General features: G+C 36.0%; 1 protein-coding gene across 1 annotated transcript in view; it reads right to left on the reverse strand.

Moving 5' to 3' along the window:
* Baldspot (elongation of very long chain fatty acids protein baldspot) overlaps nucleotides 1-16,838 on the reverse strand; it is a 133,868-nt gene that overhangs the window by 91,940 nt on the left and 25,090 nt on the right. The window contains exon 2 of the mRNA XM_073986570.1: nucleotides 5,179-5,591. Coding sequence (XP_073842671.1) covers nucleotides 5,179-5,360 — 182 coding nt within the window. The 5' untranslated portion in view covers nucleotides 5,361-5,591. The remainder of the gene's footprint in view (nucleotides 1-5,178; nucleotides 5,592-16,838) is intronic.

The raw sequence follows: 16,838 nt of genomic DNA on the forward strand, positions 1-16,838 counted from the left end.
CTGAATCAGTGTAAATGCTATCCAAGATTGCCTGATAGGTTCGTTGGTCAAGAGGTTTTCATTTCTACCTTTGAAACTCTCTCTCTAGATCATGAAGATCTGTCCTGACGTGGGAAATTTAGATATAGTTTTTTTGAGGGGGTTTTCAGACTTAAATCACTATAACTTAGCCATTTGTTAACCGATTTAAACAAATAATAACTTGTTCTAAAGATATTATTCACCCCTTTAAAAGGAAGAAGGATCACTAGAAATCCGTTGTAAAAAAAGAAGATATGTCCGTTTAAATTTGAAAATGTAAGAAACCCAGATTTTCACTACTTTTACCGTTATAAAAAAATAAAACGAAGTGACCCCAACAAACTTAAGGGATTGTCGTTGTCCATGGATCCCAACACGATATAATTTTGCATCAGAACACTTGAATATTTTTCTGGTCAACTTTTGTAGCACAGCGTTATTTATCGACATTTTTCGAAAAGTTTGCACCTTCTCAAGGCCAAAACTGCCTGAAGGAGCGTTAGAGAGTTCTTAATTACTGTCTTGGCTACAATTTTTGTATTTGTGTTCGATCGAAAATCTCAATGGTTTGGCTGTTATATGCCAAAATATCAAAAAAAACGTCAATAAAAAATTTAAAGTCAAAATTGGGAGGCTCGATTTTCACGGTAGATATATGGTCCAGTGGACTTTTTTGCTCAGTTCAATCCCAGGAATCAGAAACGCGAAGGGCTCATTAAGGTTTTCAAATCGCCCCGGCCTATTAAACATGCTTTCGAATGTTTCACTCAAAATGTTGGATTAGTTAGTGGTCGGAACCAGTGCACCATCGACCACTATGTTCAGTGAGACTCTCATTTCAGCCGTCCAAGTAGCGAACAATGTGGCAGTGGATGTAGCGCCGGATATTTTCTGATAGAAGATTCGATAGGACCAGGCACCAAGATCGTAAAATCATCCGCATACATTACGATTTTTATGCCGTCTGGAGGATGCACAATTTCAGAAAGGTAGATGTTAAACAGTACCGAAGATATCAAACCATCTTGGGTAACTTCATATTTCACTCTATGGGTTTTGGGCTTCTTTTTTTCTGAATTCCACAAACGACTGGTGTCCACACATATAGCTGATTATGGAACGTTTCAACCACGGCTGGACAGCTTGGCATGGTTGGCGGTATCGAAGGCCTTCGATAGGTCAAGTGCCACCATGACTGTTCATTCGAACGGCCTGTTCCGTTTCAGTCCTCTACTGATATGTGTAGATATGGCGTGTAATGCTGCTGTAGTACAATGCATTTTCCGAAATCCATGTTGATGTTGCACAACTGTAAGACTGCTTCTCATTGTGGGGAGAAGTAGTGCCTCTAGAATTTTTGCTACTGGCCTGAAGGGAAATCGGCCTGTACGATTCACCTCTCCTGGCGACTTTCCAGGCTTCTGGTATAAAATGGGAGGTTAACGATAGGTTGAGAGAACTTTTTAAATGCTCTACAAACTGCCGACCTAAAAGCAGCACGACCTCTTAAGCGGGGTACACACGATCAATTTTGACTGTCGATTTTTTGGAATTATCGATAACTGTCCAACCGTCCAGCAACCACAAAATATTTTGTGGTTGTCTGATGACTGACAAAAGTGAACGGCCACACTGGCAAGCAATCGATTATTTGAGCAAAACTGACAGTCAAAACTGATCGTGTGTACCCCGCGTATGGGTCAGTTACTGTCACGCAGTTGAAAGTAACAGCCGTTCTATCATTCTTCTTTCCCAGATTCGAAAATGATTTAGCTGCTGCCCACAATTTATTTACTTCCAATGTTGTATTGCTTCAGGTGCTCTAGCCACTTTTTCCGCTTATGTTCGCCTACTAGCCGGTTGACTTCAAGAGTGAGTTCTCCAACACTTCACTCATCACGCTTATTTGCTGGTCTCGTCGTCTCTGCTGGGAAATTTGGTCTAATTTCGGGTATTCGACCATGGGCCATATCGGCCCGCTTTTTCGAATACCTCCGAAGGGAGTAACCAATTTGATATTTGTACCAAACATAGATCAGGTTTGAATTTCGAAAAAGTGCAGTTTAACAGCCTGTTTCTGCATGTCGAAAGAAGAATGTGTGCGAAAGAAACACGTCCAAACTCTATGTAGTGTGTTTTTCAAATTTGTTTTTTTTTTTTGTTTTGAAGCAAAAGCAAAGGTAAAATTATTTCGAAAACTAAAGTTCGGGCGTGTTTCATTCGCACACATTCTTCTTTCGACATACAGAAACTGGCTGTAAGACCTCTGCTCCAATCGTTTTGATTTTTCTTGCAACATGTTTTAATCGAAGTTCTTCTTATGAAGGTAATTTTCTTCATACTTCCTGATAAAATTGCCATTAAGAAACCCCTATGTCCACTATGTAGCGGCTGGTGCGCACGACAACTTTCAAAGCGCTAAATATATTTTAAACGGACCAACTGATTTGGACCAAACTTTGGATTTCGTAATATTTTGTCCAAACTTAGTTTCAGTGGGAAAGTGGGCCATATCGGTCTCACAAAAGTTCAATATTTTTGTTTAAGTGCAGTTCAAGGTTTGTTCGACGGTCCTTCAAACATTTTTACCGAAGGTGCATCTTGTGGTCTTGTTTAAAGAGATATTATTTATGTTTTTCGTTGGCAAGTACATGCTCCTGACATATTGGTCCAAAAGCTCTAAATTATACGCGACCAACTGAGATAAAAGTCCAGTCAAAATAGACATGCATATAGGGGGGAAATAGCAAAAATTCACACAAAGCTGAATTTTGGTGGAAAGCTAGGATTTGCCTGTCATAAAAGTCCTCATCGATCCCATGTGTGCAAACGAAGTTATTCAGGGCCAAAGGTTTTTTTTATGATTTTTCTCAAAAACGGTAAGACCTATCTGAAATTGACTAAGTAAAAGTTGTAGGCTTAAAAATTATCTACAAGTATGGTCTTTATGACTTTTCAATAGGAGTCACCACCATTCTTGAGATGTTGGGATATAAGTGTCAAATTACACATGTGAAGAAGTAAGCCGCGTAAGAACATCATGAGGCGAGTCGGATAAAGAAAACAACGCCATGTGTTAGGTATTTCCATAAGCTTTCAAACGATACGCAGTTTGCAGTAATCGGTTTGGCTTGAAAACCGGTTTAGAAACGGTTCCAGGTCCAACTCGGTTTTAAATCTGGCCTTTCGTGAAATAACCGGCGAACCGGATCCGCCGCCCATGAAAACTATACATTTCCGTAATCAGCGCAACAAAACCCACTTTTTGACAAAAATCCAAAAAAATCGGTGAGTTTTCGTTGGGGTCGTTCCCGTTGGGCTTTCAAGTACACATGTGGGTTAAATGGCCTATTTTTGCATAGAATGACTCTAACATGGAATAACTATACTAAACACGCTTCGATTTTGTTGAATTTTTTAAAAAGATAGGTATAATTTCGCTGTTCAAGGAAACATGTATTTTTTTAATTGAACAGACCCCGTTACTCCGGTTATTTTAGCCGTTTCACCTTAATATCTGCGTATTTCCTTTATAAGTGCATATAAATTATGTGTTTTTTAGAACCGCTATATCTCAAGAATGGTTCCTTGTAGGAATACCATTATAAAGACCAAACCAGTAGAAACTTTTTTCTGTCTACAATATTATCTCTATTCACTTTTTGATTTGATCCACTTTTTTTAAGAAAAAACCCGAAAACCTAAAAAACACTAATTTTTGAACTTTGACCCCCAATAACTGTTTTTGCACACATGGGATTGATGGGGACTTTCAGGACATTGCTTGTAATGCCAAACCCTAGCTCTCCACCAAAATTCAGCTTTGTGGTAATTTTTGCTATGTCTATTTTGACTGGACTACATACATATTAACTTTTCGACCACCAGTAGAAAAGTTAATATGTAGGTCCAAAGAGGGCTACAAAATCTTAAAACCCCGTAACACATAATTATTGGGGAAAAGGATTTCGTTCAATAGATAGATGAACACTTCAATTCACACAGGCTGAGGATACATTTCTGTCGGCACAACTGACTGATACTCTCTTACTTGCAGCGTACGGAAAAATACTTTAAATAACATTTCCAATCGTTTCGTATTTTCCATAGGAACAATACAAAACGAAACATAACCCACGTTGGCCGAGCTCGCTGTTTAGTTTCGTTTTGTTTACATTCGTGAGTGCGAACAAAACGAAAAGCGAAAAGTACTCAACTCCACAAGAGCAGATAGAAAACGGAATAGTACTAAACACATGTGAATAAATCGAAAACGTTTGGTGGTTGATAAAATTCACTGTGGTATGCTGAATCAGCATTGCTGATGCTAACTTATAGGGTTGTTAAGCAATCACATGTGTGTGTGTGCCTGAGTGTGTCATTGACCATAACGCACAGCAAACGTTTCCCAAAAATTCTTTTTGTTTGGGTAGTGAATGAAACAACTCGGCAAAGCATAGCCGAAAGTACATTTCAGCAATCGTACAGTTTTCATCTTTTTACATTGAAAAGTTTGTGGTTTTGTTTTGGTTGTGAGAATGAAACTATTCAGAGAAGCTGAATAGTTTGTGGCTTTGTGTAATTGGTACGGGAATCGTTTTGTTTGTTTCCGTTCATTGTTTACTTATTTATTTTGAAATTGCTAGCCCAATACTACACCATTTTCACATGTAATTCGAATAATTTCAGTTGTAATTCGAAACATTTCACTTGTATTTTGAGAATTCCAATTGAATTTCGAATTATTTCATTTGTAATTTGAGAATTTCATTTGAAATTCGAATTATTTCATTTGTAATCTGAGAATTCCAAAATATAAAATATTTATTAAAAATGTTTTAAATAATGTTATGCGTGAAACAATAGAATATTCAACAAAAGTGAAAATGAATATTTATGATCGATCCGATTGAAGGCATTCACTTATAAATCAGTTTGAAAGGAATATAAATAATTAAACACCATTTATACCTATTTAATGCAGTTCGTAGTCCACAACTTTGTAATTAATTCTATATTTTTTGAATGAAAATTGTGTCAATATTTTGCATTAGTACAAGGTCAGTAGAATATTATCAATGCCTTTCGCCATTGCCTTCTATATATGTATATATCGATATATGTATATATGTAGAAATTCTTTTTTCTTTAACTTACCTTGGACGATTCTGCATAAAATGTTGACCACCAAATATGACCAGCATATAGATGCCGCAATAGTAGAAGACCCATGTCCAGTTCTCCATCATCCATTTGCGTGTACGCTGGTGTATGAAATCATTTTCAAAATCGAAAATATACGAATAATTGGGTGTAACACTGATATCCATGTTAATCATGTTTGTGCTGTTTTGTTTTGGTGTTTGTGTCTCTCTCCCTTTAAACTTAAAACTAATTAATAGAATTTAATTAATTTAAGGTATTGTTTTATTCCTTATTTTTTTGTTTTTTTGTATGTGATGTGTTGTTGTTTTGTCGTGTGAAAATGGAGTGGAGAAAGCCTTTTTTTATTCTTTTGTGAAATTTACACAAACAATTTTGAAGGCTAAAACAAACAAAGGGGGGAAATTCTGAAAAGAAAGAAGACATATAAAGATTAGGTATTGTAGAATTTTGTTTTTATTTCGGTTCCTTGAAAGAAATTGTGCAAATCTTTGGAATCATATATGTACATATTCAGTAAAAACCAGGTTCCAAAAACAATGGCGACTTATATTTTGTTTTTTAAGTCAGGCTTTATTCCAGAGTCTTTGTTATACCCTCCACCATAATATGGATGGGTATAATTAAATTTGTCATTCCGTTTGTAACACATCGAAATATTCATCGGAGACGCTATAAAGTATATATATTCTTGATTAGGGTAAAATTCTAGGTTGATATAACCATGTCCGTCTGTCCATCCGTCCGTCTGTTCAAATCAAGATACAGCTCGCAATTTTCGAGATAGAGCTTTTCTATTACTTCTAGGATGTTTGGTATTGCAAATGGGCTATATCGGTCCACGTTTTGATATAGCCACCATATAACGGTACCACCCGATTTTCGGCATTTTTAAGGTTTTAGCTTCATTATCACACCAAAATGACTGAAATTTGGTACTTAGTCTTCGTAGGAGGTATACAACTTTCCCCCAGAATTTTGTTGGTATAGGTCTACGCCTTCATATAGTCCCCATAGAACGGTACCTCCCGATTTTCGGTATTATGAAGGTTGTGGCCTCAATTTTCCTCCGAAATGACTAAAATTTGGTACTTAGTTTTTGTTGGGGGTATTCTATTTTACCCACTAATTTTGTCGATATAGGTCCCCGCCTTTATATAGCCCCCATTGAACGGTACCTCCCGATTTTCGGTATTGAAGGTTGTGGCCTCAATATTCCTCCGAAGTGGCTGAAATTTGATGTTTAGTCATCATTTGGGGTATAAAACTTTCCACATGAAATTTGTGGGTAAAGGTCCACGGCTTTATATAGCCCCCATAGAACGGTACTTCCCGAAGTTCGGTATTTTGAAGGTTGTTGCCTCAATATTCCACCGAATTGGCTGAAATTTGGTGTTTAGTCTTCATTTGGGGTATAAAACTTTCCATATGAAATTTGTCGGTATGGGTCCTTGCCTTTATATAGCCCCCATAGAATGGTACCTCCCGATTTTCGTAATTCGTAAGGTTGAGACGTCAATATCCCACCGTAATGACTGATTTTTGTTATTTAGTATTTCAGGGGGTTATAAAGTATTCCTGAAAAGAATTATTAATATATGTCCGCGTCTTCCTTTATCCCCCATAGAAGCATACCTCTTAATTTTTGATATCGGAAATTCGCTAATTAATCTTCTTTGTGTCTAAAAACTTTCCGCAGGAATTTGTCGGTATAGATCGACGAAATTTGCTGAAATTTGGTAATTACTCTTCTTCATAAACGAAAGGAAACTAATTGTTTCATTTTATGACTCGTGGTGGAGGTTATAACAAGTTCGACCCGGCCGAACTTAACGCCGTTCATACTTGTTTTAATATTGTATTAAAACTACGGGGAAGACTATGTGAAGAGTACTAGGTTCCATTAGATCTCTTCCTGCCGAGGATGAACCATCACAATTTACACTGGATGATGTTGCGAACGCTAAGTCATACAAAGCGTTGAGGCCTGATGGAATCTCCACGATAATGCTGAAATAGCTGCATATGCCGGGAGTCCAGAATCTCACTAAAATTCTCACGCGAGGAATATGTTAACCACATTTACGGTCGAGGTGAGAACAGATTTGAATGTCATGGTCAATGGTAGCAGAATACCGACCACAAATTACCTCAAAATCCCGAGGGCACATTCAACAGCATGTTCATAGCTACCTGCGACAAATTTAGATGTAGAAAGAAGTTCCTCAGGGACCTCAGGGCCAGGGACCGGCAGCACTGGGGGTGCAGATAAAGACACCTTGTTGACCACATATAACGCTATAGGCCGGTGCAAAGCGATGGGAAAATATTCAAACCTATATGCCGCCACGAGAACTGCGACAGGGTGTCTCCTCATGTTTTCAGTGGACCATCTAAATGCAGGTGTTGTTCGGGTGTTACCGTGAGATCCATCCTAACCACCATATGGTGGACCCAACGATGTGAGGAGGGATCTTCATGATCTAGAAGGAGAGGTCCAACGTTACAAGAAAGAACCCCCTAGATCAACAAACCTATCAAACAGGAAGGAGTGGAACGCAGATTTTGATCGCATACTTAAATGACATGTCATTATTAGGAAAGTCAGTCCAGATATCTCAAAAAAAAGCATCAAAATCCGTATACGGATGTAATTTTTACAACGGTTATTTGTTGAATTTTTTTGGTCCGCTACAGGATTGTTCTTATGACTCCAAAAACAGTCCAGCAGTAGTTAGTAAGGCCTGTAGTGCGATTCTCTAACTCATTTTTTGAGTTACCGACAAATGTCGGTAAATTTAAAATGCTTATAATTTCGGTAGTTAACGATATTATTCGGTAAGATAGCGACCAATAAAAAGTAGTCGTAAAGTTCTACCGATAGCAACAGTGTTGTCAACTTTTATTTGAACTTATCATTCATAATTTTGCGTTTTAATGTAACCGATTTTTGTCGGTAACTCAAAAAATGTGTTAAAGAGCAGTACTGGTATTCCTGTAACATATCCGGATAATGCAACATTTTCCAGCTCAACTACAATGATATACGTGAAGTGATCAATGACATTATGGAGCATAAGAAGAACTATGATGACGCCGATTCAGGAAGCGAAGCTGCAGTCTTAAGATTTGTGATGGATGCAATGTATTGCGCAAGGATCGTCTGGAGCTGGATTTGCAATATACCATCTATATATGTAGTGACTTTCCACCCGAAGTAATGTCCATAGAAATACAGCGCTGACAGAACAGTTAGATAGCTCCACATTTTACATCGGGATTACTAGGCGTTTACACCAGACAGTTTGTCTTCAAATACAACTCTGGTTTACTAACACATACATACATTTGTCGGCTGTCTTCCCGCTGTCCATAATTTTTTCACAGACAGTCGGGTTAACAAATTTTTGACACTTTCGTGAAAAAGAAATGAGATGATAATCCAAATGTGCTGAAAAATGTATCTCCACAGTTTACCATAGATGATGTTGCAAATTTAATCCGAGGCACAAAATCATTCGTTGCGTTTTACCTGGCGGTATTTCAATAGTTATTCTATAATAGCTGTATAAACGTGGAGTACTTGACCAAAGTTCTCAACTTTCTGTTACCAGTATTTCCCAAGACAAAGAAGACTTCTCTCACATTAATTAGTGCACCTCGCACTCATATTAGCTCAAGGATTTGGTTTGTTTCCATTGCTGAGAAAATGTGCTGTAATCTGCCCTCGTAATTCAAACCGGGCTTCCAGTGACCAAGGTTGGCGGGCGTGCTTGCCATTGAACCACTCCGACACTCTACTTGGCTGGTCCCGTTAATAGGTATCATACAGGCTGATCTTACTTTTGTCACCAGTAGTGAGGACTCTTGAGGCATTACTCCTATTCGGCATTAAAGAGTCTTATTCATATGCCCATCATCAACAGGGATTCTTAAGGGGTTATCCCTACTTGTCAATTTCAAAAAATTGAAACAATTTTATTGGCTTATTTTGTCGATCGGAGCAAAATTGGCTGAGATATGACCTTTAAAAGTGGAGACCCCGTAATGGTTTGTGTGTTTAGGTGTACTTTATTGGTTTATTATACCACTTCCTTTTGCATAATTTTTATGTACCTCACAATGGCTACCTTTTGCAATTCCCTAAAATGAATTCACTTGTAACCTATGAATGAAACATGTGGATGGTCATTCATTCATTTCCAGGCCAAGGTATTGTACCTGTGACTGGGCGTTTCCATATTATAATGCCGCTCATTCGTAAGTGTCAATGAAAGAGATTGTTCTACATAACAAAAAACAGTGTATTTTATTATACTTTTCAAAATGGATAGGAAAAAAGTTTCATGCATGAGACAATATGGGCGACATTTGATCATTACAGTTCAGGCGATACAAATCCACGTCAGAGAGGTGAAGACTCGTGGTGTTCATATGAACAGGATCGCGCAAGAAAAGAGGTTTTCATACACGATTACAGACCACTTCCATCAAATGTTTTGGATGCTATTAGACCTATACACAACGATCTACGTAAAGAGTCTTTACTAGAAAGATGCGTCGCACAATGGTTCAGGAATCGATTTTCCTGGCCAAAAATCAAAATTTTGTTTAGTCAAATATATTTAATTTCTATATGGGATTTCACAGTAAACATATTGAAACTAAGGAAACCAAAAACTTAGGTCAAAATACTGGAAGGTGTGGGCGTGGTGTGCCCCTAAAGACGAACATTTTCCCCAATTTTTGGAAATACGTAATTTTTGCTTATTTCTGAAGAAAGACGTAGCTATTTCTCTGAAACTATAACAGATATTGTGTTCATTGTTTTTTTTTGTAAGGTAAGTAGGATTGTGGCCTTAAAAGATCGTTTTAGTAAATCACCGTAGCGTTTACACAACATGAGCTATTTTATTTTTCCTCAGGTACTAAATTTTATGAAATTCCAAATTTAATGGACTAGAACTTTTGTGGAACAACATGGAACAAAGTTCTGCTTTCACAGAAAGATGACCCGGAGTCTCCTCTTTCAGTCCATATATACTTTTGTACCCGTCCCGTTCCGTCCGTTTAACACTTTTTTTCAATTTATTGAAATTACCTGGGTAAAAATGTGTATTTTTCTATACTGTTTCCATATGAATTACAGATTTTTGACACAAATTAACATTTTTTTGAGTATATGAGTTTTTATACGAGTTATATAAGTTTTATAAAAACCGAATGAGTATTTTTTTAATTTTTTAAAAAAATAAATTTTTTTGTAAAAAAAATTTTATACAAATTTTTGAAAAAAAAAAAAAATTCGACATTTTTTTTTTTTAAATTTTTTTTTTTATTTTTTTGGTAATTTTATTGTTTATTTGCGGGTGTTTGACCATCTTTAATACATAGGAAGACATAAAAACCACAAAAACACCTATATTTTGATGAAAAATAGTTAAAAAACTCAAAAGTTTAACTTTGACCTTGAATTTCTCTGCAACTACCAGACCGAATTTGACCACTTATAATTCGTCTGAAGGCTGTTGTGTTATCTGTATAACATTATGAAAATATCTCTATCCGTTCAAAAGTTACAGAATTTTGACCAGGAAAAAACGATTCTGAACCACTGTGCGTCGGCGGCTTCAATCAAAATAACAACGAAAGCTTCAATCAATTTATTTGGAAAATTCTCCCCAAAACCCTTTCAAGTGGAGCACTCGTTGTAAATTTAGCAGCTTACATTGCGATTGGTCTTTTTAACGAAGGTACAACATCATTGTTATTATACCCTCAGCCTTTAAGCTAAAGAGGGTATATACACTTTGATACGACCAAAAATGTGCCTCATCGAAATAATGGTTTTAGACAATTTTTTTGCAGACAATTTTTTTTTGATTTAGCAATGACCGGCCGTCTGTCTGGCTGGAGCGCACGATAACTCTCGAACGGATCAATCGATTCGGTTCAAATTTTGGGTATCGAAATATTTTGTCCAGATTTGATTTAAGTTGGAAGATGGGCCATATTGGTCCACTCCTTCAGGTACCTCCCCAAATGTTCAAAAATTGTCGCAAAACTTGTGCGCACGATAATACTCGAAGGGAGTAACCAAATTGAACCAAACTACCTCTAGGCATACATCAGGTTCGAATATGGATTATGTCGGTCCACTCCTTCAGGTACCTCCCTCACAAAATTTGAAATAAGTGCAGTTTATGAAATTTTTTGTAACAGGATGTTCGTGCTGCGCCCGTTACGTCATTGTAATTTTTTTTCGAGGGCAAGTCCATAGTTCCCGAGATAATGGCGCATAACCTCAAAAAAACGCTGCACTATGTCGCGAGTTCAAATATACGGTGGCCAAATATAAAAGGAGTTGGCGTTGGCAAATGAATTTTGGTACAAATACTTATAGTTCACTGACAATGTCGAGAGCAAAAAATTGGGAAGGTCGGTCCACGTTTTGGGATAGTCCCCATGCAACGGTACTTCTTAAAGTTTCGGTATTTTGAATATTTTAGCTAAACATATAAACCAAATTGGTTGAATTTTGAGATGCGGGGTTTTCACTTTACAAAAAACTTTTCCGATAAAAATTATGGACATAGGTCCACGTTTTGATATAGACCCCATATAACGGTACCTACATATGTTTCAAGCCGAAATTTTGTATTGAGGTTTCCACATGGACCAAAAAACTTTTCTGATAAAAATTATGTACATAGGTCCACGTTTTGATATAGCTCCAATAGAACGGTATCGCCCGATTTTCGGTATTTTCAAGGTTTTAGCCACATTAAACAACCAATGTAGCTGATATTTGGTATTTAGTCTTCGCCAGGTCTTGCGAAATATTTTTGCAGAGAATTGTTGGTATTGGTTCACGTTTTGATATAACTCCCGTGGAACGGTATCGCCCAATTTTCGGGTTTTTAAGGTTTTAGCCACATTATCCACCCAAAATTACAGTTATTTGGTGTTCAGTCTTCATATATTTTTGTGAGTTTATTGAATACATAAAAATTTTATCTTCTAATAAGAGAATTTTTATACCCTCAGCATTTATGCTAACGAGGGTATATACATACACTTTCATACGGGCAAAATGTGCCTCATCGAAATAATGGTTTTAGACCCCAAGTATGTTTTGACGAAATGTGTTTCAGACAATTTGGAGTTGATTTAGCAATATCCGTCCGTCTGTCTTGCTGGCTGGCTGGCGACTCGGTCCAAATTTTGGCTTTCATAATATTTTGCCCAAACTTAGTTTAGGTTCGAAAATGGGTTATATCGGTCCACTCTTTCCGGTACCTCCCCCACAAAAGTTCGAAAATGTTCGGAAGATTTGTGCGCACGATAACTCTTGAAGGGAGTAACCGATTTGGTCCATACATTGCACATCGTGAAATTTCTACCAGACTTAGACGAGGTTTCAATATGGACTCAATCGGTCCACTCCTTCGGGTACCTCCCACACAAAATTTCGGATAAGTACAGTTTAGGACCTGCTCTCGAATCGCATTGATTTTTGTTGTAGCAACTTGTATTCACTGCCCTTCATACGACGGTACAAGTTTTATCAGCGGCAAGTCCATACTTCCTGAGAAAATAGCCTGAAAGTTGCAAACATACCCTATGACACGGTGTGTAGTGGTTGGAGCGCAAGGTAACTCTCGAACGGATCAGCCGATTCGGTCAAAAATTTGGCCTTCGTAATATTTTGTGCAAAAATATTTTAAGTTCGAAGATAAGCCATATCGGTCCACTCCTTCAGGTACCTCCCCCACAAAATTTCAAAAGTGTTCGGAAAAATTTTTCATACGGTAACTTTTGAAGGGAGTGGCCAGATATAGATAAGGTTCAAACATGGACTATATTTATCCACTTCGTCCAGTACCTCCCAAACAAAATTTCGGATAAGTTCACTTTAAGACCTGCTATCGAATCGCTTTGATTTTTGTTGAAGCAACATGCATTCGCTGCCTCAATTACGATGGTAAAAGTTTTTTTTAGGAGCAAATCCACACAAACAGCCCGAAGGGTGTAAAAACCCCCTATGGTTCCATAATGTTCAATGTCGATCCATTCCTTTAAGTATTTCCTCCGCAAAACTTTTGCTCTTTAATCCTTATCAAAATTTTTGTCGGTTCATATGTACATCCAAAATTTTTAAAACCCCCTAAATACATACGTTTTTTGGCTTCGACTTAACTTGACATATAACCGCTGTAAATTTACAAAAATAATGCTGAATGTAAAAAAATTGATATGTTTAGAGAATATTTATTTCAATCGCAATCAAATTTGTCGGCATCAATTTTTCGATTTTTGTCCACGGGCGGAACCACTGTACATTGTCCACACTGTGCACAACGACAACAAACTTGACGCCGCAATGGTCAGTTAGGGGAAATTTGAAAGCGGAAAAATAACTAGAGAATTACTGCAAAGCTCATCTGTGACAAGCAAAACAAAAATAGTTACATATGGACATACATGTGTAGATATATAAATACAGAAGTCAACAACCAACTACCTTGTTGTAAAAACCCAGCTAACATTTTTTTCGGGGGAATCTGAATTCCGATTTTTTTTTTTTTTTTTTTTTTGAATATTTTAGAAATTTGCAAATATCTCTAAAATTTGTCTAAAATTGTACCGATTTTCCGAAAGTTGTTTTTTTTAAGAATTTTTTTGAAGAATCTTAAGAATCTTCGTTCCGATTTCTAATCGATTTTCTAAGAGAATTTTGTTCGGTTGTTGTCGAAAAACAAAGTGATTGGTTATATAATTCGCATATAAAATTTTTTAATTTTTTCAGTATAAATAAATGCAACATATAATAATTCAAGCCAGTGTCGATAGCTTCAATATACTCGTTCACATTGTTGTACTATTTTTTAATCACAAAATGATAACAATAGGGAAAATCATTAAAACATTTGACATTAGAATCTTCCATAAATAACGCATTAAAACGAAAATTGTCTCTGAGTCAGGTTTGTTCTGTGATTGTGCCAATATTAAAGGCGTCAGCCAGCACCCAAGAATTTGTTCCGATTTTTTCAGAAAATCTAAAATTTTCTTCGAATTTCTCCAGAATTTATTTTCGAATTCGGACCGATTTCCAAATTTTACACTGAATTTTCCAGAATTTTTTCTTTCCGAATTCGGACCGATTCCTGTCAGATTATCTAAATTTTTCTCCGAATTTTCCAAGAATTTACTTCCGAATTCGTCGCGAAGCTCTAACACTTTTTTAGAATTTCCTGTCCATACAACTTTCGAATTTGGCATCAGAATCTGAAATTTGTTTAGAGATTCTGTCCAAATTCGGGAAAAAAATGTTAACTGGGAATAACCAAACACGAGTTTAACTTGTCAATAGCAAAAAAAAGGCAAAAACAAAACTCAGGAAACAATCAAAACACTGAGAGTACGAGTATCCAAGAGATACAACCTAAAGAAGAGAATCATATATTTATTTGTAAGATAGAGAAAAGAAATAGAAAAAAAAAACTAATATAACGAGAGAAAAAATGTCAAAACGTGCAAATTGTTCAATCTTATCTAGCGGGATGGATGGTTGGATGGATGGATACAAACATATGAAAATATAGTAAAAAGCATATGATTACATATGTACAATGTAGATAAGTTTTGAGAATGGTGCCTATGGTATGGAGGTAGGTTGTTGGTTGGTTTCTATGGGGGATTTTTTTTTTTGCAAATCCAACAACAAATACCAATTACTATTTGATATTGCTACCGCTTGATTGAAAAAAAAGAAATCCATACGATTATTGTAGTTGTTGTTTTAGTTTGCAGCTATCTATGTTCAAATGTACATGACCAACAAAAAAAGTTACAAATCGAAAAAAAAAACAACAACACTATCAACAATAATTTATATTATATTTACATTGGTAGAAGCCGAAACCTTTTTTATGATTGGAGAAATTTGTGTGAATTTGAGATGTTGGTTTTTTTTAAATATTAATTCAGCCTCTATCTAAATGTTTACAAACATACATATTATATTAGCCATATTAGCCACATTTTTTGATGTAACGGTATATATGTATGTACATACACACAATATGCAAATAACTCAGAAAATAACTAAGATTTAAGAAAAAAAGTTATTTATTAAAAAATCGTTAAAAATGAAAATAAAACTAAATCCAATAAAACAATGTTACATTAAAAAAAAAAATCGAGTATAAAAGTATCAGTCTGCTTTGCCGATTCACCCTCAGCCTGTGTGAATTGAAACACCCTTTTCCCAAAAAAATTATGTTTTAGGGGGTTTTCAGTTTTTTGGGCTTCCGAACATGCCAGCAAAAATATATTCGAAGATATATTACGATAGGGTGACGTAGGGGATGGAAGATACCAAGCAACGGTCCTGACCGGTTTTAACATGGCAAAGCCCAGGATTTATCCGTGGTGTCACCTGGGGACACCGACCCCCCGGCCCCCCCCCCCCCCCCCCCCTTAATGATTTTAGTTCCCATATGATATTAGCCTATGTTACACATTTTTTAATTTTTGAGTAAAATTTTAAATTGTTCAAGAAATATGTAAAGTAGATCGAAGCATTACAGGGATTTATTTAACTACATTGGTATACTTTTGTCCAACATATTTGAAAATATAAAAATAATGAACAAGTTAGGCTTTTTGAGCATTTTTATGCATAGTTCTTGTTAAGTTTTAATGTGTTGTTTAAGAGTTTAATCGGAATTTTAGGCTGACTGTGTTACCGAGTTCAGAACAATACGTTTATTTGCATTTATTGAACGTTTGTAACATATTAGGCCTAATACTTTGGCTTTTAAATAACATCCAGAAAAAACATTTTTGCGATATTTTGTTTTTGAAATTTTTTATAAGAGCAATTCAACAATAAAATGTAAAACCGTGATTTTGAAATTCATAACTATTACAAATTCTTTATTATGTTTGAAATTTGCAATAAAAAACTATGTATATCAAACATTTTTTATGATATAATTTCTGTTCCACCGCAGTGTCGTAAATGTATATTGGACAAAAGTATTTTTCTGTCGAATTTTTATGTTTTGTTCGACCTTTCGAATGTTAATAAAATCAAGATTATTGAGCTTGAGGTCAATGTTTATATTTTACTAGCTGAACCCGGTGCGCTTCGCTACCCTGAATAAGGTAAAATATATCTTGACAAATTTATTTGTAGGCCAATTTTCGTCTCATTGCAACTTTCATTAAAATCGGGTATATAAAGCGTGTTTGTGCATCAAATACATGAAATCGGCCGAAAATATATATAGGCGCTTTATCCAAATCTGAACCGATTACAATATGATTTGGCAAATTTATTTCTAGACCAAATTCCTGCACACATCCAAAATTTGGAGACATTATCTGTTACCATTCTATAGATATTTGCATAAAAAATATAAATTTTTTGGAGGTACCTCCGATTCTGATGCTATATCTCCGGATCAACGCGGAATTTCAGAAATTTTTATAGCCTATGTTACCTTCAGGTCATGTAGTGATATACTCTGAAAATTTCAGGAAGATCGTTTCAGCGGTTTTTGAGTCCATAAACTTCAAAAAAACAAACGTACAAACATTTTTCTACTTTATATATATATATATATATATATTGATTTATTATA

Source organism: Musca autumnalis, unplaced genomic scaffold (assembly GCF_047663935.1).
Source record: "Musca autumnalis isolate F117 unplaced genomic scaffold, ASM4766393v1 scaffold_4, whole genome shotgun sequence".
In the NCBI taxonomy this organism is placed as follows: domain Eukaryota; kingdom Metazoa; phylum Arthropoda; class Insecta; order Diptera; family Muscidae; genus Musca; species Musca autumnalis.